The 25,071-nt window shown below is 43.7% G+C and overlaps 1 protein-coding gene across 1 annotated transcript in view; it reads left to right on the plus strand.

The window, feature by feature from the left end:
- Positions 1–25,071, plus strand: part of psda (pleckstrin and Sec7 domain containing a) — a 100,386-nt gene that overhangs the window by 29,542 nt on the left and 45,773 nt on the right. Inside the window, exons 6-7 of the mRNA XM_080782672.1 lie at positions 312–552; positions 2,117–2,403. Coding sequence (XP_080638798.1) covers positions 312–552; positions 2,117–2,403 — 528 coding nt within the window. The remainder of the gene's footprint in view (positions 1–311; positions 553–2,116; positions 2,404–25,071) is intronic.

Raw genomic sequence — 25,071 nt, forward strand, 5'->3', positions numbered from 1 at the left:
TCGTAAATCGCTTAAAATCGATTCAAACTGGTGACAATTTGAATCGCGATGCAAACAGCATGTTTTCAGTATTCTTTTTACTGTATTGAAAAAAGGATAAGAAATAAAATTAAAAAAGGAAGATAATACTACTAATAATAATGATAATAATAATTAAATAAAATAATAATAATAAATTATCTTTCGGTCAATTTTGTGAAAAATCCTATCGTGGTTCGAATGGTATCGTGAGGTGAGTGAATCATTACATGACTAACTACTACTACTACTATTACTAGTACTAATATCACTAACTCTTCCCTCCCTGCCAGTCCGTTGGGCCAGGTGGACATGGAGACCCACATGGCTCTGAAGTCGCCCATCTCTGTGTCCAGCCCCCGGGGGTCGGGGGACTGTCATCTGGACACCTTCAGCAGGCACTTTGAGAACATTGTGGAGTCCCACAGGGCCAAAGGAACTTCTTACAGCAGTCTGGACAGTGTCGACCTCCTGACCACCGGCGGACATTCCGTCTTCACCTTTGACCTGCCCACCCTGACCCCTGAGATCCAGGTAAGAGACGGGTTGAAGGTTCAATCCAACTACCAGTAATTTATTTAACCCAATAAGATTAGGGATGGAGCTCGAAACCAGAGCCCATTACACAACTCTATAACGAATGTATTGAGACCCGGTATCAGTAAGCTTTGGGCTTGTCGAGCCTGTTAGCAGCCCATAGTGTCACGAGAGGAAGTTCATATGATCTAGTTTCCCCCAGTTACAAGGGCGCTCAAAGGTAAAAATGTGTTTTATTACTCAGCCTCCACTCTGTGGAATGCCCTCCCTACAGCTCTGAAATCCCATTCTTTTGCAAGATTTAAGAAAGACCATCTTCATAGTACTAACTTGTTTTAGTTAGATCCCAGCCTCAAGGATTGTTTTTATTTGTTTCATGGTTGTCTGTTTGTACTGTATGTTTGTGTTATGTTGTCACAAGGTGGACCACAATGGAAACGAGCTACTGCTTTTTTGTGTATAGTCCATGTTGGCTTTTTCTAAATTGATGTCACATCTTTCTATAAAATAATAAAAAGCTCAATAGCTGGGCTCGATAAAAGCCCGGAGCAATAAGCAGATCAATAAGGTGCTCATTATCAAATAATGTAAAAAGATTAACGAGTTCTATCCCTAATTCACCCCTTTATTGCCCTTGACGTTATTGACGTAATGAATCACTAAATCCCCCACTACCGTTGACGTAAGTGACGTAATTTATACATTGCACACAAAAAATTGGCATTCAATTATGTCGTCTAGAGCTGGCAGCAGGCACAATCAACTGCTTTTAGGGGTGGCAATAAGAGGGATTTATTTAAGAACCGAGTCTGATTCTACAAAATGCCTTCTAAATCAGTAGTTCTCTTTTTCGTGCCAAGGACCCCCAAATTCATATATATTTGGACACGAATATATATGGACACATCAGAAAATGTTTTCTGACAGGAGTCAAGAATTTCAGGGCGTCCCCTGGCCTAGCGGTCTAGGCGCATACTACATGTAAGCTCTAATGCACCCTGACAGCTAGAAGGTCCCGAGTTCGATTCCCACCAGAGGCATGTTCTCTCCTCCGTGTCATCAGTGCCGGCCCAATACCCTAGGTGGGGTTGGTGAAAGGGCCTTTCTGTGTGGAGATTGCATTTTCTCCCTGTGTCCCCTAGGGTAGGTACTCTCACAAAAAGAATGCCTCTGGTCAGCCTGATGGAATTGGTTGGAAATTGGAATAACGTGTTCCTTCCAGGCTTCGACACGCGCATCTCACCAGGGAAACTCCCCCATGTCAGGTGATAAGAAGTGGCCTGCTCACTGCTTATGCATTGAAGGAAGCATGAGCTTAGTTGGGGCTCTCCCCAGGTCGGTAGAGGGAGAGTAGTGCCCAGGATTACAGCAATTGGCACTGGGTGAAAAATGGGTTACAAAATTGTGGAATAAAATAACACACAAGAAAACACACTTTCAAGATTTCAAAAAATTGCAGTGAGCCTGTAGATCTGCAATTCTTTTTAAATAGCCAATGCTAAAATCTAAAAACAATGCTTTGTCTCTGTCTGACTCCCATGTCTGTCTCTCCGTGTCTCAGAGTCAGATCAGTGAGAGTGCCAGACAGATCATGGAGCTGAGCTTCGCGCCGCTGGCCAAGGCCGAGTCGCCCGCCATGTTCGAGACGACGCGCTCGGAGACGTCCCTGACCACCGCCTCCGCTTCCTTCACCTCCGGGGCGGGCCTCGGGGGCGAGGCCAATGACGACGACGACCTGGAACCAGGGCGAGGCAGGACGTGCTCGGAGAGGGACTCGTGGCGGCGGGCCAAGTCCAAAGACGGTGTCCGCAAGGCCATCTCTGTCCCTGCACTGTCCTCCAGTACCAGGTAACTTTCTAGTAGGCTTGTTGTGACTGGCTGGGTTGTTTTTATTAAGCACTGTGAGGTTTTCAAATGTATTTATGTCAGGGAGTGAGTCATGTGGCCCATAGGGCAGGAGGAGCTTATCTCCTGTTTCTGCATCGTGAGGAGCTTGATGTACACAAACGCCACCCTGGATATGACACTAGTATGTAGGGGTGGATTTTAAGTGTGTTCCCTTGGTCCCAAAAGGGGTCCCCAGACCCCGCTTTGACAACCACTGGTTTTAGTAGGTTTGTGACTGCTGGTTTTAGTATGTCTGTGCGTGACTGGGTGGGCTGTTTTAGTAGGTTTGTGACTGTATTTTTGCGATGCGTTGTGAGCTTTTAGATCAGCTATTTTTGCCAAAGAAAAAAGTAAGTAAGCCTTGCCTAGCCATGAGGCCCATAGGGCAGGAGCCTACAGTATCTCCTGTTTCTGTAGACGTCGTGACGCTAGTATGTTGCAGGGACCCCCAATCCAACCCTTGATGCTGAGTGCCAAGCAAGGAGGCACTGGGTCCCATATTTCAGAGTATTTGGTATGACCTGGCCAGGGATTGAACCCTGACCTCCCAGTCTCATGGCGGACACTCTAACCACAAGGCCACTGAGCTGGCCAATTTCTTCCTGGTCATTTTGGCCAAAGAGATTTGGTGTATAGTACAGAAATGTTCGGTCAAAATGCATGACCACTTTATCAAGTCTAGAGGGTTTAAGTGGTCTTCATCCTGCAGTAGCATTGCTGTTCCACTAGGGGATGCCAGAGCTACACTTACATTGTTGGTACCGGTCCAGGCACTACATACTTCTGCTCTTTGTGAGTCGTGCTGCTCAGTGGTGTAAAGTAACTAAGTACATTTACTCAAGTACTGTACTTAAGTAACATTTTGAGGTATTTCTTTACTATCCTGGAGTTTTTCCAATTTTCAATGTAGCTCCACTACAATTATTTGAAAACTTTAGTTACTAGTTACTTTGATTATTATGACAAAACTAACTACTTCAGCCCCGTATAAATTTTGGCCATTTGAAAATAGACTACCGTATCTACAAGCTCACAATGCGTCAGATAATTTACAATTCTGTCCCTATTGGTGCGTCGACTTGAACGGCGCTGAGTCGGCTGTAGCGGACAACGTGCAGCGCAGTGAATCGCTCGCCTGCGGCTCACAACGCCTTGCGCTAAAGTTCTCTTCAGAATAGAGATGCTTTCATCCAAAGTGCTTTACATAGATTTTGCATAATAGATCATCAAAAAGATATTCAAATTGATTAGAAATAGATTTTCACCCTTTCACACAAATTCATAAACCGACGGCAGAGGAAACCATGCAAGGCACCAACCTGCTCATCGGGAGCATTTAGGGGTTCAGAGTCTCAGAGCTCAAGGACACTTCAATACTAACTCTGGGGCAGCCGGGATGGAACTGAGAACCTTTGCGGTTCCCTTCCGGCCGCTCTACCGGCCACTGCCGCCCAAAACATCCTATCACACAAAGATTTGGCGACCCTCACCCCTCTAGTAATTCTGAGGACCCACCTAGGGGTCCCGGACACCCTGTTGAAGACCATTATGTAGGAGTATTCAAACTCTAAAGTAGCAAAGAATTGGAAATACGGTAAACTTGCAGTAAATGCACTTAGTTTAGTTACTTTCCACCACTTAGCGTAACTTTAGCGTAGTATCAACATCTCACACGGCATCAGGCAGCACATGATTCTAATTACACAGCCGTTATACAAGCTAAACGCATGACCTCACTGCCTGACCCGGAGCAGTCACATGGTCATCTGTAGTCAAGATGGATGACTCTTACCACTTATCTGGACATATTCTCCTGTGTTTAGAGCAGACAGACAGACAGACAGACAGACAGACAGACAGACGAGAAGGAGACAATGTAGGAGAGACAGACGGTATAGGAAAGATGAGAGGCAGACAGTAAAGGAGAGATAGACAGTAGGTAAGCTGAGAGGATGACAGTGTAGGAGAGACAGACGGTACTAGGATAGCTGAGAGACAGGTACCCCTGATTTCCTTAGCTCTAGGCTAAACTCTAATCATTCGTCATGTCTGGTTATTGAAAGCGACTTTGGGCTTGTATTACTGTAAAGCCGCTTGTAATATTGGTTATTTGCAGGTTGCTTTTTTGGGGTTTGTTTCCGAATGTTGTTTAAACCAGTGGTTCCCATAACTTTTCATGTCAAGGACCTGCCAAATGTATTCGTCTGTGGACTCCCATCTGAAAATATGATGTGCCTAGTCACTTCTTTAGGGCTTTTTAAGATTCATCTGGCGTTTTGACTTCATGGAAACACACACACACACACACACACACACACACACACACACACACACACACACACACACACACATGCGCGCACACTCTCACTCTCTGTCACTCTCTCTCTCTCTCTCTCTCTCTCTGGGTGAGCCTCACGCCACCTGCCCTTCTCTGCTCTTACTTCCTGTTCCTGTCAAACAGCCAGTTGCAGGCAGCTCAGTTGGATCTCAGCCAATCACGCTGCGGTAACCTTGGCGACGGTGCATACACTTCCTGTAGAGTTGAGATTAAAATAGAAAATGGAGTAGTGTGTTGAAGAGGTCTGGTCCAGGTCACATATGCTTCTGACAGCTCTCCCTGAAGAGCTGGATCTGTAAGGGACCACTCTGGCTACAGTAGTACATTCAAAATGAATCAGTTTAATAGATATTCAAAATATATCGTCTCTGTCATCATAATGTCCAAAACTGTTACATTTCAGGATTCTAATTCTGAGCTCGCAGATCTGCAGCTTTGATGCTTGTGTGTGACGCTGTAGTGTGTGCGATTGGATCAAGTAGGGCCACAAATCAATGCCCTACTTAGTAGGGCATTGATTTCAGCTCCAGAGTCTTTTCCCCGAAACCCATGTTTACAAAAAAGACATTAGGAATGATTGAATCACTGAAGCCCTATTTCAGAAATGGCCATACTACAAGCTTACAACGCGTGTTCGTGTTGTGAGAAAAATCATATTTTTCTATTCATTCTATTCTATTATTTGAAATACTAATTATTTATTTTCATGTGAAGGCTTAATGAGCACACAGTGTATTTCTGGTGGTATTGTTGCTGGATGTGGCAGCAGAGAGAGGAAGGCATGCTGGAAGTTGCTGCTGACGTTTGTTATCATTCATTTCATGCATAGTTTACTTCTCAGGAAGCTGGCAAAGAAACAAACCCCTTTGTGAATGAAGTGTGTGTGTGTGTGTGTGTGTGTGTGTGTGTGTGTGTGTGTGTGTGTGTGTGTGTGTGTGTGTGTGTGTGTGTGTGTGTGTGTGTGTGTGTGTGTGTGTGTGTGTGTGTGTGTGTGTGTGTGTGTGTGTGTGTGTGTGTGTGTGTGTGTGTGTGTGTGTGTGTGTGTGTGTGTGTGTGTGTGTGTGTGTGTGTGTGTTGCGTGTGCTTGTGCTTGTTTTACTATACTTGTGTGGACCTTAATGTCCCCCACAAGTATAGAAGATGTCATTAATAGACAATGACAGTGATGATTTTGATTTCATATTTTAGTCTGAAATGTTTGAGTGTTAGTCTAGTTTTAGTGGACTAAATGTACAGTTGATTTAGTCAACTAAAATTTATTTTTGCAGGCTGATTTTACACTTCGTTGCATGCTGAAAATAGCCGTTCTACAAGCTCACAACGCGCATAAAATGACATGTCTTTTAGTTCTACTGGATCTTTTCTCCGTTAGTCCCTCCCTAAAAATGTGAAAAAGGCATTCCTAAAATTCCTAAAAAAGTGTGTGTGTGTGTGTGTGTGTGTGTGTGTGTGTGTGTGTGTGTGTGTGTGACAACAATATTGTATATCAACGCCCTCTGATTAATGACACCTGTTCCCCAAATTCCAAACTGTTATTTGATTGTTTACTTTAAATTGTTAGAAGTAAAAGGCAATTGGTAGAAATCTAGGAAATACAATAAGATGGATCTTCTCCCTTCCAGTGCCAGGCAAACCAAACTCATTTAAGTGTTCCCATATAGAATATTAAATTACGTTGTTGTTTTAAGTGATGATGGCAACATTGATAGGGATCATAATTAGATTAATCCCACACGCCGTTTTAAGAGAAGCAACATTTCACAGGCAGACGCGTGCGTGTGTGAGTGCGTGCGTGCGTGCACAGCTAATGCACCAGATTTGGTTGATGAAGAGTCTACAGAAGTGTCTGTATTAGAGATGTCATGCACCTTTGACCCTAGCCTAGAGGTAGCTTTTATGAACGTTTAAGGTCATTCAATACCAAGCACTTCTATGCCATCTGAGAGCTGGAGCTGGGCTATAGTTGCAGACTATTTGTTTTTATATTTGGTAGCTTAGGACGGAGGTTCTCAACCTGTCGGTTGCCAGATTATGCCTCATATGACTGTGAATGTGTGGCTCCAGGCAGCCCCGTAGAGACATCAAGCGCTATTCTCCCGTCACATAGGCTACATGCCGAGCAAAACAAGGAAGTGATGTGGCTCGCTCTGGTGGCGCAAAGCGTAGCTACTTTTGTGAATGTAATAGTTTTATTGGGTTAATATTGCTATATGTTTGTAACCGTTTTAGAAAATCAATAAGCCATTCGAGGCTCCGCGTCGGGTCTGCCTACGCCCCCAGCCATTGTAAAATACCCGGTAACCTGAGACCTCTCGTGGCTTATTGCTTAATTAACTGATACAGTACTGATAGAGCAGACACATGATGACATGATTTTATTGGCACATTTCCTAATAATGACTCAATCAGGCACGCTGGTACACTTACCTATCTTGAGATTCTAACTGCCGTTTCTTGGAATTTCTTAACCTCAGTCTTCCCAGTAACTGACAACATTGACACACTTCCACGGGACAGTGCATACAGTAATGTATACAGTAATGGTCCTTTGAGAAGTTTGAGAATCACTGTTGTGGACAGTGTTGCTAGTCAGATTCATTGAGCATGTCTGCCTTTGTTTCAGTCAAACATGTCTGGTGCAGATGTGTCGTCTTCTGGCTTCAATCTGACAGTCAGAGAGCCTTCTACTTCTGTGCTGCAGGTCTCACTGCCACCACGTTGAGGGGTGTGTGTGGAATGGCTTTATTACACTTTTTATTGTTTTCATTAGAAAACACAAATAACACTACCGCACTAAAGAGTGCAATAAACAAACGGACCCTCCCCCTGTATATTCTGTTTATTAAAACCAGACAACCAAGGGAAAAACAAATCACATGTTCCTCCCCCAACCACCACGTACACCCCCCATGTGGAAACATTGAGACATGTATGTCTGTGTGTGCAGTGTGTGCACGGAGCAAACTGAAAGATAGATTCCTTTTGAAATGACGTATTCCTCCAGGTCATTCTGGAGGTGTGCAGGGTACGATATAGAGAGACATGTTGAGGTTAGATTAGAGCCATTAAGATGAACAGAATTAAATATGAACTGTAATGGGATATTAAATATTTACACAGAGAACATGGCATGCAGCAAACAGCATGCAGGTTTCTGTTGGTGGGTGGACACCTACTAAGTCCAAAATATTAACTTTTCAGGAAATGAAAAAAAAGAAAGAAAGAAAGAAAATACCCCTGCACTATTGATTTTTCTAGGCCTAAATTCCACCCTTGTTGGCAGATTGGGGTGGACTCAACCAAACCCAACTATGCACAATCGTAGTTTAGCACCTATTGCCATAATCTTGATCCTGCAACCCCTCCCTTACAAATTGTACTCGTGCTGCTATTGCAATGACCGATCTGATACTTTAGCTATTTTTGATCTGCTATTTTTGAATTTGAATGAATTTGCAAAGTAACTGTTAATAATTTGGACATATGAGGCTTCCGCCTGACAGAGACGATCATTATAATAAACTTCTATCTCATTCTGTCAAGTCATTTTTAAATGGAAGCCAGTAACATGAATATTATGCAAACCGACTGCCGGCCTACCAGGGTGTGGCGCACTACAAAAAAAATTAAAAAGTTGAGCTGAGTTGAACAGTTTTCAGCCGCTCCAATGACGCAGTGAGGCGTCAATCAATCATGATTTGTTTTTGTTTCACCATTTCCACTCACCACATCTCAACCCACAATTGGATGTTGGATAAAAGTGCCTAGTCGAAAACAAATAAAACCTTAAAATGGATCTTGTGGTGGACTGTCTGGCAGCCTGTCTTAGTGGCAGTCAGTCACTAGTCGGTCACTAGTCTAGCTCAGTGGTTACCAAACCTTTTAGCCCGAGACCCAAAAGAGACATTTTATGTCTAACTGCAGGGACCAAAACTCACATCGCAACGTGACAGTTTCTTTTTCTTTTCTTTAATTTTAGAGATATTTTTTGTTTTTTACTTTCTGAAATTCTCTGCAAAAATGGTTGAACTTGCTATTTACATTAATAACAAATTAGATTTTGTTTTTACTTTTTGAAAATGTTTTGAAATATTAATTAAAATCATTGTAGTAAAAAAAAAAAAAAAAAAAAGGACAAAGAAATTATATTTACTCCTAAACATCCCAAACCCACTGTTTGGGAAACGGTGGTCTATAGCAATCAGCATCATGTTAAGGCGCACAGATGGTTCACTATTACAAATGTACAGAGCATTGGAACGACTCAACAAGATGGACAAGATGGAGGCATGGATACGTTTCTGCAGGTTATGATCTCTCCCCTCTCAGCTTAAAACTCATCCTCCCAACAGATTCCTGTCATTCTCCTGACGTTTCGCCCCGATAGCTGATGGTGGAAGAATAGATAGTTATGTCACACACAGTTCTTTACAGAAGTTTTTTCTGTACTGTACTGTACTGTACTGTACTGTACTGTACTGTACTGTACTGTACTGTACTGTACTGTTGGCTAATAAAGAGGCAGCTCTGGGTAGCAGCAGAACCTACTTGGACAGCCAAAGCTCTCTGCAGCTTTTCTGAGTAAACGGAAAAAGTAGGTTATAATCCTGGAAAGAGAGATTCATAGAGTGGAAAGAGGGAATGGCATGCAGAAAGAGGAGGAGAGGTGAGTGGGTGTGTGGGTGGTTGCGTTGGTGTGTGGGTGGGTGCGTTGGTGTGTGTGTGTGTGTGTGTGTGTGTGTAGCGGGCCATGCCAGAGAGGGACGCATATCTTCACCCTACGGAGAGGGAGAAAAATAATTGCTAACCTAAGGATTTAGAGAGAGAGGGAGAGGGGGGTGGGTGGAAGGGTGGAAGGGTGGCAAGAAGATTTAGACAGGAGAGAGGCAGCCAGAGACACAATCAGAGAGGTAGAAAGAGACGTCAGCTGAGTTAGATGGAGAGAGAGACAGAGAGGTGGATGGGAGAGTCATTCACTATACAGGGTGGGGAGAGAGAGAGAGACGGGGCAAGAGAGTGATGCTGAGCCCAATGTGTATACTGCACACTGGTGTTGCCTGCCGAAAATAGAACATATGCAAGCTCATGGCGAGTTTGTAGATCTGTCATTTACTTGAGTGGCACAACGCCAAAACTCAAAAAATAGTTCAAACCTGAAGGGGGCCTTTGAATACCAGCGCTGGCGTTCGATATAAGACAAACACACTTGGAATGGGAAATAGAGGGTCTAAATGGAATTATTGCTTTTTTTTTTTGTATATAACTTTGTAATGCTACTGACGCTTGTGCGCAACACTCTTTAAAACAAAGTACTGCATTGTGTGTTTGAGCTGTCAGGCCCTTTTTGATGTCAATCAATTAAGTCACCTTAATTCAAGTGGCAGATGTGAAAAAATAGTTTATCTTTTTCTTTCTTTTTATTATAATTTATTTTAGGGCATGTCATGTGGTCTACCTGACACAGCCTTTGTGATCTACTGGTGTAACGCAACCTTTACCTTTTTGTGCACCCCTGCTATAGAGGAATTCAGCCAGGGGGCTGCAGTCCAGTCCACGCTGTGGGAGCAGCGGCTGGGCTGGGGCTAGCGGCGGCTGGGCTGGGGCTAGCGGCGGCCTCTAAGTTTGGAACGGAGGACGGGGGAGGGATGCCAGGAGGAAGCAAGAGGGAGGGAGGGAAGGAAGGAAGGGAGCCGGTAGGAGGGGAGGAGGGGGAGGAGGAGGAGCTGAGTGAAGCCGACAGAGCCCTGCCTGTCTGCTCTGCCGGTGAGGAGAAGACGAGAGGCCAGGGAAGGAGCAATGGAATGGATCGGATAAGATAAGATCACAAACGTTAGGGGATAGATAGAGTAGAGATAGATGCAGAGAGAAGGAGAGAGAGAGATGGGATGAGGGGGGTTGCACTCCAGGCCCTTTAGGACTGTTGTTCCAACTGGGAGAGAGAGAGAGACGGGCTCCGTGGAGGCAGGCAGGCAGACAGACAGACAGACAGACAGACGGACAGAGACAGACAAGCCGCGTGAGGAAGAGAAGACAAGGGGGAGGGGGGATTGTGGACAGAAGAGAGAAAACACAGGGATTGGAGGCTGAGAGCAAAGACAAGTGAAGAGAAAATAGATTCTCGGGAGCAGAGAAAGAGAGGCTTTGATGTGTGAAATTAGCGCATGTTTTATATCCTGGAACTGGAGGAACGAATTAGTTTAGATGGGGAATAGAGAGGAGCTTTGAGAAGTTTGACTTTCATCTTCTTCCAGTAACTAAAAAAAGAAAGAAAAGAAAGGGCTTTTTATTGCACTTTGTATTTGTATTACACACAGATCGTTCCTTTAGTCCTCTCTCTGATTCAGGAGCAACCACCATCAGCTTATTCATCATAACTAAGACAGCCTGTTAGTTCTTACTCCGTCGTCGCATCGGTCCGTATAGCCCGAGCGCCCAGCGTCCGACCGCCGCGTCCCATTGGCCCTCGCCAGGCGCCCAGCGTCCGACCGCCGCGTCCCATTGGCCCTCGCCAGGCGACACCGGGGCGGATCCATGTGGGTTTTATTCCCGGCGCCGGCCGGTGGATCGGCGGCTGTACCTGACCGCTGAGGGGGAGGGGCTGGGTGTGAGGAGGAGGAGGCGGAGCCTGGCTGACATGGCCAGTTACCTGCTGTGCTGGGGGGGCGGGGCTCTGGACGACAAGTACCTCTATGCCCCGCCCTACCCTGCCGTGTACAGGTGAGTTGAGTCCTGTTGACTGGCGGCCCACTGGTCTGACCGCTTTCACTCTGTGGCTGTCTGCTTTGATTTGATTTGATTTCATTCTGGGGTTTTCATTTCAAGGCCAATTATGTATTCAGCATTTGAGCCGCGGACCACCATTGGATGAGATTTAGAATATTTTGTTGTCGTCGGATAGGATTTTGTCCACAATTCCATGCTGTATTGATATAATAGCAGGCAAACATTGATCAAAATAACAATTATTCTACTACATTCTCTAATTGTTTAGTTGTTCTATCATAGCTAACAAAAAAATACTGTAATAATAACATTCAACAACAAAGACAGTCATGAAATAAGTGTGCAAAAGACTAATATATAGATAAATAGATAAATAGAACACCCCTTTCCAGTCATACCAGCAAGGTCCAGTGTAGGGTGGCTGGTTGGTTAGAGGTCCAGTGTAGGGTGGCTGGTTGGTTAGAGGTCCAGTGTAGGGTGGCTGGTTGGTTAGAGGTCCAGTGTAGGGTGGCTGGTTGGTTAGTTAGAGTTCCAGTTCAAGGTTGTGCCTTATTGTTACTTCTTGTGTACAGGCACATAAGAGTAACAGTTTTTGTCTGGCTTCCTTCAGACAATGCAACCGCAAAAGAGAAGAAATGTCTAGTCTCGACTACACGTAAACAACTATATTGGTTAGCTGGCTATGTGTGTTTTAATTTCAACGATGCCTATAACTCTGAGAGTGTGCAAATGAAAACCATCCATTTGTACACTCTCAGAGTTACAGACCTCTTAAGGGTCCATTTCGAACCTTCTTGAGGAATTCTGTTTGGACCATTTTAAGCTCTTCATTATACTTTGTTATATGACAATATAACATGATGTTCCCGACGTGTCGCAACCACAAACACTTTGTGAGCTTGTAAATCTTCTATTTTTTGCAACTTCTTGCTTACGAAATAAGGTTGAAAGTTGTTAATCTTTTTCTCATTTTCGTCTCACTCTGTCTTTATTTAGTTTCCATCTGTCTAGGTACACTGTACAGTATTTTGAGCAGTGGTGGAAAGTAACTAAGTACATTTACTTAAATACTGTACTTGAGTGCGATTTTGAAGTATTTGTACTTTGTTTGAGTATGTCCAATTTCCAATACTTACTTCTACTCCACTACATCTCAGAGGCAAATATATTGTACTTTTACTACACAATTATTTGAAAACGTAGTTACTTTGTAGATTTGATTATTATTACATTACAGCCATATACAGTATACATTTGAAAATAGCCAATCTTCAAGCTCACAATGCAACACACTAAACGCAGTACTTTGGTACTTTTACTCAAGTACATTTTGAATTCCAGTGTTTTACTTGTTGATAATTTATTACTTTTACCCTGAGTTATAGAGCTGCGTGCACGTGTGTGTGTGTGTGTGTGTGTGTGTGTGTGTGTGTGTGTGTGACTGTGTGTGTGTGTGTGTGTGTGTGTGTGTGTGTGTGTGTGTGTGTGTGTGTGTGTGTGTGTGTGTGTGTGTGTGTGTGTGTGTGTGTGACTGTGACTGTGTGTGTGTGTGTGTGTGTGTGTGTGTGTGTGTGTGTGTGTGTGTGCGTGTGTGTGTGCGTGTGCGTGTGTGTGTGTGCGTGTGCGTGTGCGTGTGTGAGTTGTAGTCCCTGAATTATAGAGCTGCGTGTACGCGTGCGTGCGTGCGTGCATGCGTGCGTGCGTGTTGTATTTGTTTTGTTTTCTCCCATCCATGTGTCCGGATTCCTTTAGCCTGTGGCTGCCATATGTTTCCCATACAGTACGTATGGTATGGTACAGTCCGTGTGTTCATATGTCCTTTATGACTGGCTGGCTGCTCATGTTGGCTCTTTCTTATATTTCCTGTCGCTTATTGTATGTCAGATTTTATTTTCTTCTTTGTTCGTGTTTCCTCAAGTCTTTCTTTCTGTTTGTCTGTCTGTGTTTCCTTCAGGCCGTTTATCTTCCCTGTCTCTCCATCTGTCTCTTATGTTTGTCAGCCTCTCTCTCTCTCTCTCTCTCTCTCTCTCTGCGCCCAGTGTATATTTGAGTAGGTAAATGGGAAGGAGCAGTGTGTTGATCCCTGCGGAGAATAATAATGTTTGTTGATCCTGATGCAACTTGGTGAAATACCTTTATTTAATTTTGTCCTCATTCAACCTTTATTTGTTTTCTCGGGGTTACATTGAGGGCCGAACCCTAATTGTTAATCCCGCTGAGATTACAACAGTAATCTGATGTGTGTCAGTGTCCTATTGAGGTCAACATTGAATCACTTCTTAAACCCTATATATACTTCATGGAGTCCCTCAGGGGTCTATACTAGACCAATAATTTTATTTTAGCGAGCTAAAATATAGCCATCCTTGCTCTAGAAAGCGCCAATGTTTCCATCTAGACCACCGGATAATCAGCAAAGACCTCCGAACATTGCGCGTTTTATCCAAACCACGGAGAGCTCCGTATATTTCGAGTTATTCAGCTTTTAGTCAGCCTGTATAATGGATGCGGACGGGGGTGAGGTTGCGCAACCCGGTCTAGGATCGCTAATGAAAGGAAAGGCCAAGCCAAAATAATAATGAATAAATAGAAATCAGCGATCCATTAGCGGAAGCTAATTAGATTCCTTAATATGGTGGAGCGTTACGTCACAAGCAGTTAGTCTGTTAAGTGACCCCACTGCCCCACGTGTCAAACGAAAATCCACTGCCAGTCTTGCCAGACATGTTTGGCTGTAGATTACTTTGTTTTCTAGCAATGCCTCCCCTCTGGCTCTTCCCTCTTCCTCGATCTCTTCACCTACCTCTCCTCCCCTCTCTGTTATCCTCTCTGCGTCTCTTCTCCTATAGCGGACTGTTCCCTGTACAAAGGTTTGTTATCATCTTCCATTCCGGACTGGAACATAAGCAGTAAGCACTGCTGAATTCAGCTCATGTTTTTTTTCATTGCTGCCAATAGGTCTTGTTGTGAGCTTGACTGTATATTGGCTATTTTTTGCCGTGAGACACTATAGTACAACAAAGTCTACAATAGGGCTTCATTGGTTAAGTGGAGTGATGTGATTCTCCTCCATCTGCAGCTGAGCATGTATTCATTTGTTGTCTCTCCAGCCGGGCGGTAGATCAGTATCAAAGTATCGATTTGGAAATAAATACTTAAATACTCTGACTCTGTTACAGGTAAAAGTCCGGTATTCAGAGTAAAAGTACGAAAGTATTGGCATCAAAATAATACTTAAAGTACAAAGTGTTACGTCCGTTTGAGTGTTCCAAGTGCTTTTAAATGCCCCTTGTGTTTTATACGGCAGAGGCTAGAGCAGATCGAAACGTATTAATTATGGCCAATTTATTCTATGGACCGTATAAGGCACACAGAGAGAGAGAGAGAGAGAAGAGACCTCTGTCTTGTACGCAATCTACTACTATGTGATTACTGACAGGAAATACATGACTATCCTGCAAATTAAGTGAAAGGCCCCCTGCTGTTCTTTTTCAATCCTGTTACCAGGACCTCTAGTACTGCTGGTTTTATCTCCTACCAGGACCTCTAGTACTGCTGGTTTTATCTCCTACCAGGACCTCTAGTACTGCTGGTTTTATATCCTACCAGGACCTCTAGTACTGCTGGTTTTATATCCTACCAGGACCTCTAGTACTGCTGGTTTTATATCCTACCAGGACCTCTAGTACTGCTGGTTTTATCTCCTACCAGGACCTCTAGTACTGCTGGTTTTATCTCCTACCAGGACCTCTAGTACTGCTGGTTTTATATCCTACCAGGACCTCTAGTACTGCTGGTTTTATATCCTACCAGGACCTCTAGTACTGCTGGTTTTATATCCTATACCAGGACCTCTAGTACTGCTGGTTTTATCTCCTACCAGGACCTCTAGTACTGCTGGTTTTATCTCCTACCAGGACCTCTAGTACTGCTGGTTTTATATCCTATACCAGGACCTCTAGTACTGCTGGTTTTATATCCCTCCAGGACCTCTAGTACTGCTGGTTTTATATCCTATACCAGGACCTCTAGTACTGCTGGTTTTATCTCCTACCAGGACCTCTAGTACTGCTGGTTTTATCTCCTACCAGGACCTCTAGTACTGCTGGTTTTATCTCCTACCAGGACCTCTAGTACTGCTGGTTTTCTCACAGCTGTGATGACATAATTTCCACCTGTGTTTGACCCCATGCGGTCAGCACCCTGCAGCGTGTGCTGTCGTGTCCGTGCTTTCCCAGGCTGTCTCAGTGCATTGACTGCTATTGTGCTTTTACTCCACTGCAATTATTTGAAAACGTTGGTTACTAGTTGTTGTAAAGGACCCTCGTCTGGTTTGACAGACAGGTAGTGTGTGCAGGCTGGGTGGTGTGTGACAATCCGGTTTGAAGGATTCTTTCGGTACGGCGACTGAATTTACAACACTAGTTATTTTGTAGATTTTGATTATTATAAACGAAATAAACATGCATTACCCACTTCAGCCCCGTACATTGTGGCCATTTGAAAATTGCCCATCTACTGTACATCTACTGTACAAGCTCACAATATGTTGTGACTTGAAATGAGCATGACATGGGTACTTTCTTCTTTTGATACTTAAAGTACCGGTACCCTATTGGCCTGAATATAAGATTCAATGGAAATATCCTGAACAAATGGGGTCGTATTATAATCGGGGACTATAGACTATTTGACATTCAATGTTCTTTTTCCACAAATGAGTGGGTCGTGTTATATTCAGATTAGTCTTACTCTTATATTCGGGACAACACGGTACATTTTGATACCAACACTTGTAGTTGTACTTGACTTGTACTTGACTTGTACTCGCTACAGAGTAGTTCTACATTGCAGTATCACTTTTTCCATCACTGGCCGTGATGCATGGTTAATGGGGCTGGTTGCTCCGCACTCCCAAATTAATACGCAGCAACCCAAAGCTAGCTGTCATATCTCTGACTCAGCATGGGGAGAGAGCTCTGCTGCTGTAGGCTTGCTAAACTCCCACGCACGCACGCACGCGCACACACACGTTGCACACACACACACACACACACACACGCTCCTGTGTGTGTGTGTGTGTGTGTGTGTGTGTGTGTGTGTGTGTGTGTGTATTATTAATATTGCATTATGTGGAAGTCTCTCTGCAGTGGGAGGAGCAGGAAGTTGAGCTGGGTTTTTTTTTACAGATTCATATTCTCTACATCTATTATACATCAAGGACCTGTTTAATAATTAACCCCTGAGTTATAGAGCTGTGTGTGTGTGTGTGTGTGTGTGTGTGTGTGTGTGTGTGTGTGTGTGTGTGTGTGCGCGCGCGCACACACACGCACGCAAATACTGTAAAATCCTCAGTGTAAGCAAATGGCCCCGTAAGGGTCATTGACTGATCACTGCATATAAAACACAAAGCTGTAACAACTAGTCGAACAACACCAAAACAATTCACAGAAGCAAAAGCTCCAACGCTGCAGCATCATTTAGAGACACCACATAGTTAGTGACCAGAACAACCTGTGGAACACTACCAAGCCTCTCTCCTACGTATCTCTCAACGCTAAATGGTGCATTTATATATCGCCTTTATCCAAGGCGCTTTACATAGATTGTGCATTACATTCACCCATTCACACACACACACACACACACATTCATACACCGATTGCGGCGGGAGCAATTTGCAAACGGTCAAGAGACATCGACCAGACATGGGGTGGCAGTGGCTCAGGGGTATGCAGTGGACGGTAGAACAGCCAGATGGCAACCGTAAGGTTCCCAGTTCGATCCCGGGCTCCCCCAGAGTTAGTGTCCCAAGTGTCCTTGAGCATCTATATAAAGCGCTTTGGATAAAAGCGCTTTATAAATGCACGATTTACATTTTGCTAAATATGGCAAGCTAACTGTGAAAGCCTCTTATCTTGCATTGCATGGAAGCTTTCTAAGAAATATATATGCAACAATTAGTTTTGTTATATATATTTTTTACCCTACTTTCTACCCAGTTTAGTCATTATGACAAAGAATTCCTCCCCACACATTTAGTATTACTTTTATTTATGACTGCTGTTGTATCCTACTTTCTCACCTGCCAGTGAGGAGCCGCCACCTGGAGGACGTAGAGGTGGGCAGGAACTTTACACACTTCAGACACAATTTCATACAATATGGTGGTGTCCTGCTTTGTCATCTGCTTTGTCACCGGCATTCCACTAGTCCCTCCCTAACATTTTAGTCTAGTTTTTTTTATTTGTTGATGAAATTGTCGGCACATTTAGTCTTAGTTTTAATCATCCTATCTTAGTGTTTATTTCGTTTTCGTCAGTGGAGAAAGGTAGTCGAGGAACATTCTTCGTCATAGTTTCAGTCGATGAACTCAACACTGGTTTAGTCCAAGGACTGTCTAAAGAGGACGACATGGCGTCGCCCATACGGTCTTCGCGTCTCGTCCTCTTGAGACAGTCCTTGGTTTAGTCATAGTGAAACTGGTGGTTTATGGCACAAGATGGCTGCCGTGTTGATCCAGAGCCGGCAGGCAGACTTGGAGGAGTTGTTGTGGGTTCTCTGGGTCGAGTTCCATTCATCTGTTGACTCTGTTGAATGTAGGGTTTCCACTCAGCCAAGAACCATGACACACCCTGAAAAATATACACACACACACACACACACACACACACACACACACACACACACACACACACACACACACACACACACACACACACACAGACACACACTCACACACACACACACACACACTCTCTCTCTTTCTCTCTCTCTCTCTCTCTCTCTCTCTCTCTCTCTCTCTCATTTGTCTCTGTTTCTGTTCTATTCACTCCGCCTTTCTTTCCCTATTTCTCTCTCCCTCTCTTTTTGTCCCATGTCATTCTATCCCCCCCTCTGCTATGATGCTCATACACCCATTGTCTTAAGAATAAACAAACCCCTCCTCCACCACCCGCTCCCATGTCTCTCTGTCCCCTCCCCCTTCTCTCTCTCTCTCTCTCTCCTCCCCTCCCCCCTCTCTGCTCCGTTCTTTTGTAACGCTCCATCCTGCTAGGCAGGGGTGATGAGTGGGGCCGGTGGGACATACCAAGTGCCGCTCTGAGATGGGGGAGGGGGGGAGGTGGGCTTGAGACGTGTATGTGTGTACTGTGTACGTGTGTGTTGTTACCGTGGAGGTGACAACAGAGGCACACGAGGCGAGTCAGAGGAGTTGCATCGCAATTTAAAACAGACAATGTGCGGCCAGGAAGGATGAGGCTAAACTGGTAGGCGTTTAATTTTTTTTTGTGTTTGTTTTACCATGAAATAAACAAAGGTTGTTTTTTGACATGAGAGTTGAGAGAGGGAGGAGGGGAGTATAAGTTATTCTACATTTTGCAGGGGAACTATAATACTAGCTCCATCATCATCATCACAGATTAGTAGCCTGTGTATCTTGTTTCTATGAAACTGCAGCTGGGGGGGAGGCAGGCTGCAAGTTATTTTGGGTGGGGGGGGGGGTGGAGGTCCAAGCACAAAGCAGACACTTTGGCAGGTCGCACCAAGGCGTGTGATGAGCTCCCTTTCCCTGGTTAAAAAAACCAACAACCCCCTTGTTGTTGGCGAGACATGAGATAAAGTGAAAGTGTTGCTTGCTGAGGGTGATTTATGGGAACGTTGCCAGTCAGTCACTGTTGTTTTGGGGTCTCTCTTTAGGATCTCTCCTCCTCTGAGGTTTCCTGCACCGGTCGCTCGCTCCTCCTGGTCACCCCCTCCTCCCCCTTCTCCTCCCTCCCGTGGTTGTAAAAGAGCGGTTATTTCTGTCCTGAATGAATGAATGAACGGATGGATGGATGGATAGATAGATGAATGAGCGGTGCTGTGCTGCTGCCTTGGGTCACTGCATGTGCCAGAGCAAGGACATGGAGAGCAGCGTTGCCATGTCTGCTCACTCTAAGTCACTTTGTGTGCCGCTATAGTAAAACATTGGATAATTGTTGTTTTTAAGAAATAGGAGAATTAAAAAAACTGGTTAGAATGTAATTTAGATAGCATGTTATTGTAGACGGATGCCAGGTTAATTTGTTGACCTGGCATCCTATGGTGCAGGCCGGGGGTGTCCAAGCTTTTTCCCCCAAATGGGGCCAAATGAGAAAATATGAAAACACCCAAATTAGGGCCAAAGTTACTACCTAATACCTATCATAATGTAGGCTGCTTTCGGACCATACTAGAGTCACAATACAAATGCATTGAATTACACCAATTCCATTTAATCAATATCAAATATCAATGGTCTTTTGGTCAGGTGTGCTGTGAACTCAGCCTTTGTTCAGCCTCATTTTACATAACCAAATGTAATCATATATTATGTGTAATAATGTCTCATAAGGAGAAGAGACTGGAGCAGCACGGACATTTAGAGCCTTTTATTTAGGTGCTGAGTATACAAACGACTTGAATAATAATGTCTTTCTGTCTGTATAGCTACCAAGTGGTTAACCCATTTTGACCTGAGATCAGATTCTAAAAATGTCTTCTACATCCTGACAGTTTTCTGAAAAAGCTATGTTTCTATGTCAGTCGTTCTTTGGTATTTAAAAAATAGCAGATCTACAAGCTCATAGCGTGCCACTCGTAGCGTGCCACTCGGTGGCTTGTAGATCTGCTATTTTCAATAGCTAAAGCATAACATAATTCTAACACTAAAAGGGGTTAACATTGATGATACAGTAGTAGTCACAATTGGCCCGCGGGCCACAGTGCTATAGTGTGTAGAGTTTAAATGTACAAGACTGTATTGATATTATGATGTTGATACCGATGATAGGTTCTTGGTTTACTAGTTATGATCCTAGATTACTATTTCTATGCATTTGATGTATTACCTCGTGCTTACCCTGCTTACTGTAAATCTCTCTGGATTAAGAGCTTCTGCTAAATGCCTAAAGTGTAGATTACTCAGGCTTGTTGTTTTAGACCAGCGGTTAGTTTGTCAAACATTTTCAAATATATATTGCTTTATAATGAAAATAGCCGAGCTAACAACACATCATGATGCAATGCGTCGTGAGCTTATAGATCAGCTATTTGCAGTGTGTGTGTGTGTGTGTGTGTGTGTGTGTGTGTGTGTGTGTGTGTGTGTGTGTGTGTGTGTGTGTGTGTGTGTGTGTGTGTGTGTGTGTGTGTGTGTGTGTGTGTGTGTGTGTGTGTGTGTGTGTGTGTGTGTGTGTGTGTGTGTGTGTGTGAGAGAGAGATATCATGCCACCTACAGTAGTTGCTTCTTTTGGGGCTTGTTTTTGTAGACCAGGTTGCTTGTTTCTCTCAGAATCTGGCAACACTGATAAAGGTTCCCATCTCTCTCACTTAAAGGGACATGACCCCCATAATACTGAGTCATAATCCTTAGTGTCCATTAAACGTAGTCATTTATATTTTTGGGTTAAAACAAAAGATGTTTTCTTAAAAGGTTAAAGCTCTATATTCTGAAAGTAGTCATTGATATGGAGTGTGTTTTTACACTGTTCATTTTGTTGACTAAGACTAAGATTAAAAGGCTTAAAGACTAGACTAACGACTAAACAATTTCAGATGAATAAAATAGGTCTAAAACTAAATGGTGTTTTATTCAAAAGACTAATACTATAAGACTAAATCAGAATTTGCTGTCAAACTTAACACTTAACTGCACGGTTTGCTAAATAATGACAAGCTTTTTGATAAACAAAATGAAATGTTCAGGTGGTTTGCAAAATGTCAACCGTACCAGCTTCTGTCATTCCAGTGTTCCAGTTTAAAATGTGTCTGCTCATTTCTTTGTGCCTTTACTTCCAGTTTCACTAGTTTATCCTGTTTGACTGTTTACAAATGCCCGGCTTAAGCGTTAAAAGGAAGTCTACCCAGAAATATATTTTCAACTGTTTTAGTGTTTGATTTTCAGTTCATTAGATACTTAGTTGGGGTGTTGAGCTCAGAGAATCGTGAATAAAAACCCAAATCCCAGATGATTTTTTCTTAAAGCGTGTAAAGCCGATTAAAGCCCTTGAATGGATACGTTCCAGACAGTATCCCTCTGTTGTTAGGCTGCCTTTTCATCTTTATTTTACAAAATATATAATATTATATAGACCTGGCCTATATCTAAAATACCCTCCTATCTCCTAAAAAGTAAACATCCGTAGTGGTTGTTGGTCTGAGACTCTCCAAAGTCAGTAATATGGCATTGGCTGGGGATATTTTGTTATCTAGATTAGTTTTTCTGATTTCACACTAGTTGGCTGTGGATAAGTGTGTCTGCTAAATGTCTAAATGCCACAGCATAATTTCTCTGCCTGCCTGCACCTTCTTGAGAGAGTGACAACTATGCCCTCTTGTTTCATTGATGATACACTGTGATGCAGTGTAATAGTTGGCTTATGATTTGACAGAATATCACTGTGTTCAGATCCCGTTATGAAACCATGTGGGACGCAAGATTATATTACACTGTGTGTGTGTGTGTGTGTGTGTGTGTGTGTGTGTGTGTGTGTGTGTGTGTGTGTGTGTGTGTGTGTGTGTGTGTGTGTGTGTGTGTGTTATTTTCCTTGTCCTCCTTGTCTTGCTTTTTTATGGTTAAAGAATATAGTTTTTCCATCAAGGCTTACAATTAGGAAAAGATTCAGGCTGGAGTTAGGTTTAGACATTACGTTAGCTTTAGGAGTTAGAGTTATGCTTAATTATACTTGGTTTTTTAGCAGATCTACAAGCTCACACTGCAACAAGTTGAAAATGGTCTTCATACATTTTGCAGTCCTAAAAGTGTAAGTGTGTGTGTGTGTGTGTGTGTGTGTGTGTGTGTGTGTGTGTGTGTGTGTGTGTGCGTGATGACAAAATCGAGAGGGATTATAATTAGATTCATTCCACACGCCGTTTTAATAGAAGCAACATTTCAGACTCTGTGTTTCATCAGCGTTTAACTCATCTCACTGCGTGCGTGCGTGCGTGCGTGCGTGCGTGCGTGTGAGAGTGAGTGAGTGAGTGTGGGAGTCTGACTAATGCTGCCACAGTGTGTTTTCATTGACAATACTACTCCTGCAGGGATGTGAGTGACATCATAGCCTCTCTGGTTGTGTTAAAGTGCCACCCAGTGTCTGGATGTAAAAACTACCTGCTTTTACATTACATCTTATGGGAGAAGTGCCAATAATCATCACAATAATAAATAAATGTCATGGTATTTTTTCTATAGGAATGTTTGCTCCATTGATCCTAGCCAGAACACAATCTGTTGATTGATTGATTGATTGATTGATTAAAATTACCATGCTCTGCTGTGGTCTTTCTGAAAATGTACGTGGCCCACGACCCATACGAGCGCTTAACAAGTGGTCATGTGGATGGCCCACCCATATGAGCGCTTAACAAGTGGTCATGTGGATGGCCCACCCATATGAGAGCTTAACAAGTGGGCATGTGGATGGCCCACCCATATGAGCGCTTAACAAGTGGTCATGTGGATGGCCCACCCATATGAGAGCTTAACAAGTGGGCATGTGGATGGCCCACCCATATGAGCGCTTAACAAGTGGTCATGTGGATGGCCCACCCATATGAGCGCTTAACAAGTGGGCATGTGGATGGCCTACCCATATGAGCGCTTAACAAGTGGTCATGTGGATGGCCCACCCATATGAGAGCTTAACAAGTGGGCATGTGGATGGCCCACCCATATGAGCGCTTAACAAGTGGGCATGTGGATGGCCCACCCATATGAGAGAGCCTTTAGAGATCTATGCACAGTCCTGCATGGCTCAAAGCCAAGGTCACCTGTTGGCCGTGCTGGTTGTTTGTGGGGAGAACATGTTATGCATAAACATAACATGCAAATGTGATGGTTGGCTCCCCGGGACAAAACAACAAACGCCCTTTGATGTTTCGCGGCCTGTCTGTTGTTATAGTCTCTGTTCTGTTTGTGTAGCAGTCAGTGGTTCCTGTCTGTTGTTATAGTCTCTGTTCCATGTGTGTAGCACAGTCAGTGGTTTCTGTCTGTTGTTATAGTCTCTGTTCTGTTTGTGTAGCACAGTCAGTGGTTCCTGTCTGTTGTTATAGTCTCTGTTCCATTTGTGTAGCACAGTCAGTGGTTCTGTCTGTTGTTATAGTCTCTGTTCCATTTGTGTAGCACAGTCAGTGGTTTCTGTCTGTTGTTATAGTCTCTGTTCTGTTTGTGTAGCACAGTCAGTGGTTCCTGTCTGTTGTTATAGTCTCTGTTCCATTTGTGTAGCACAGTCAGTGGTTCTCATGTCTGTTGTTATAGTCTCTGTTCCATTTGTGTAGCACAGTCAGTGGTTCTCATGTCTGTTGTTATAGTCTCTGTTCCATTTGTGTAGCACAGTCAGTGGTTCTCTGTCTGTTGTTATAGTCTCTGTTCCATTTGTGTAGCACAGTCAGTGGTTCTGTCTGTTGTTATAGTCTCTGTTCCATTTGTGTAGCACAGTCAGTGGTTCTGTCTGTTGTTATAGTCTCTGTTCCATTTGTGTAGCACAGTCAGTGGTTCCTGTCTGTTGTTATAGTCTCTGTTCTGTTTGTGTAGCAGTCAGTGGTTCCTGTCTGTTGTTATAGTCTCTGTTCCATGTGTGTAGCAGTCAGTGGTTCCTGTCTGTTGTTATAGTCTCTGTTCCATGTGTGTAGCAGTCAGTGGTTCCTGTCTGTTGTTATAGTCTCTGTTCCATTTGTGTAGCACAGTCAGTGGTTCTCATGTCTGTTGTTATAGTCTCTGTTCTGTTTGTGTAGCACAGTCAGTGGTTCCTGTCTGTTGTTATAGTCTCTGTTCCATGTGTGTAGCACAGTCAGTGGTTCTCATGTCTGTTGTTATAGTCTCTGTTCTGTTTGTGTAGCACAGTCAGTGGTTCCTGTCTGTTGTTATAGTCTCTGTTCCATGTGTGTAGCACAGTCAGTGGTTCTCATGTCTGTTGTTATAGTCTCTGTTCTGTTTGTGTAGCACAGTCAGTGGTTCCTGTCTGTTGTTATAGTCTCTGTTCCATGTGTGTAGCACAGTCAGTGGTTCTCATGTCTGTTGTTATAGTCTCTGTTCCATTTGTGTAGCACAGTCAGTGGTTCCTGTCTGTTGTTATAGTCTCTGTTCCATGTGTGTAGCACAGTCAGTGGTTCTCATGTCTGTTGTTATAGTCTCTGTTCTGTTTGTGTAGCACAGTCAGTGGTTCCTGTCTGTTGTTATAGTCTCTGTTCCATTTGTGTAGCACAGTCAGTGGTTCCTGTCTGTTGTTATAGTCTCTGTTCCATTTGTGTAGCACAGTCAGTGGTTCCTGTCTGTTGTTATAGTCTCTGTTCCATTTGTGTAGCACAGTCAGTGGTTCCTGTCTGTTGTTATAGTCTCTGTTCCATGTGTGTAGCACAGTCAGTGGTTCTGTCTGTTGTTATAGTCTCTGTTACATGTGTGTAGCACAGTCAGTGGTTCCTGTCTGTTGTTATAGTCTCTGTTCCATTTGTGTAGCACAGTCAGTGGTTCCTGTCTGTTGTTATAGTCTCTGTTCCATTTGTGTAGCACAGTCAGTGGTTCCTGTCTGTTGTTATAGTCTCTGTTCCATTTG

The sequence above is a fragment of the Protomyctophum bolini genome, assembly GCF_963924005.1.
Source record: "Protomyctophum bolini genome assembly, chromosome: 14".
NCBI lineage: Eukaryota > Metazoa > Chordata > Actinopteri > Myctophiformes > Myctophidae > Protomyctophum > Protomyctophum bolini.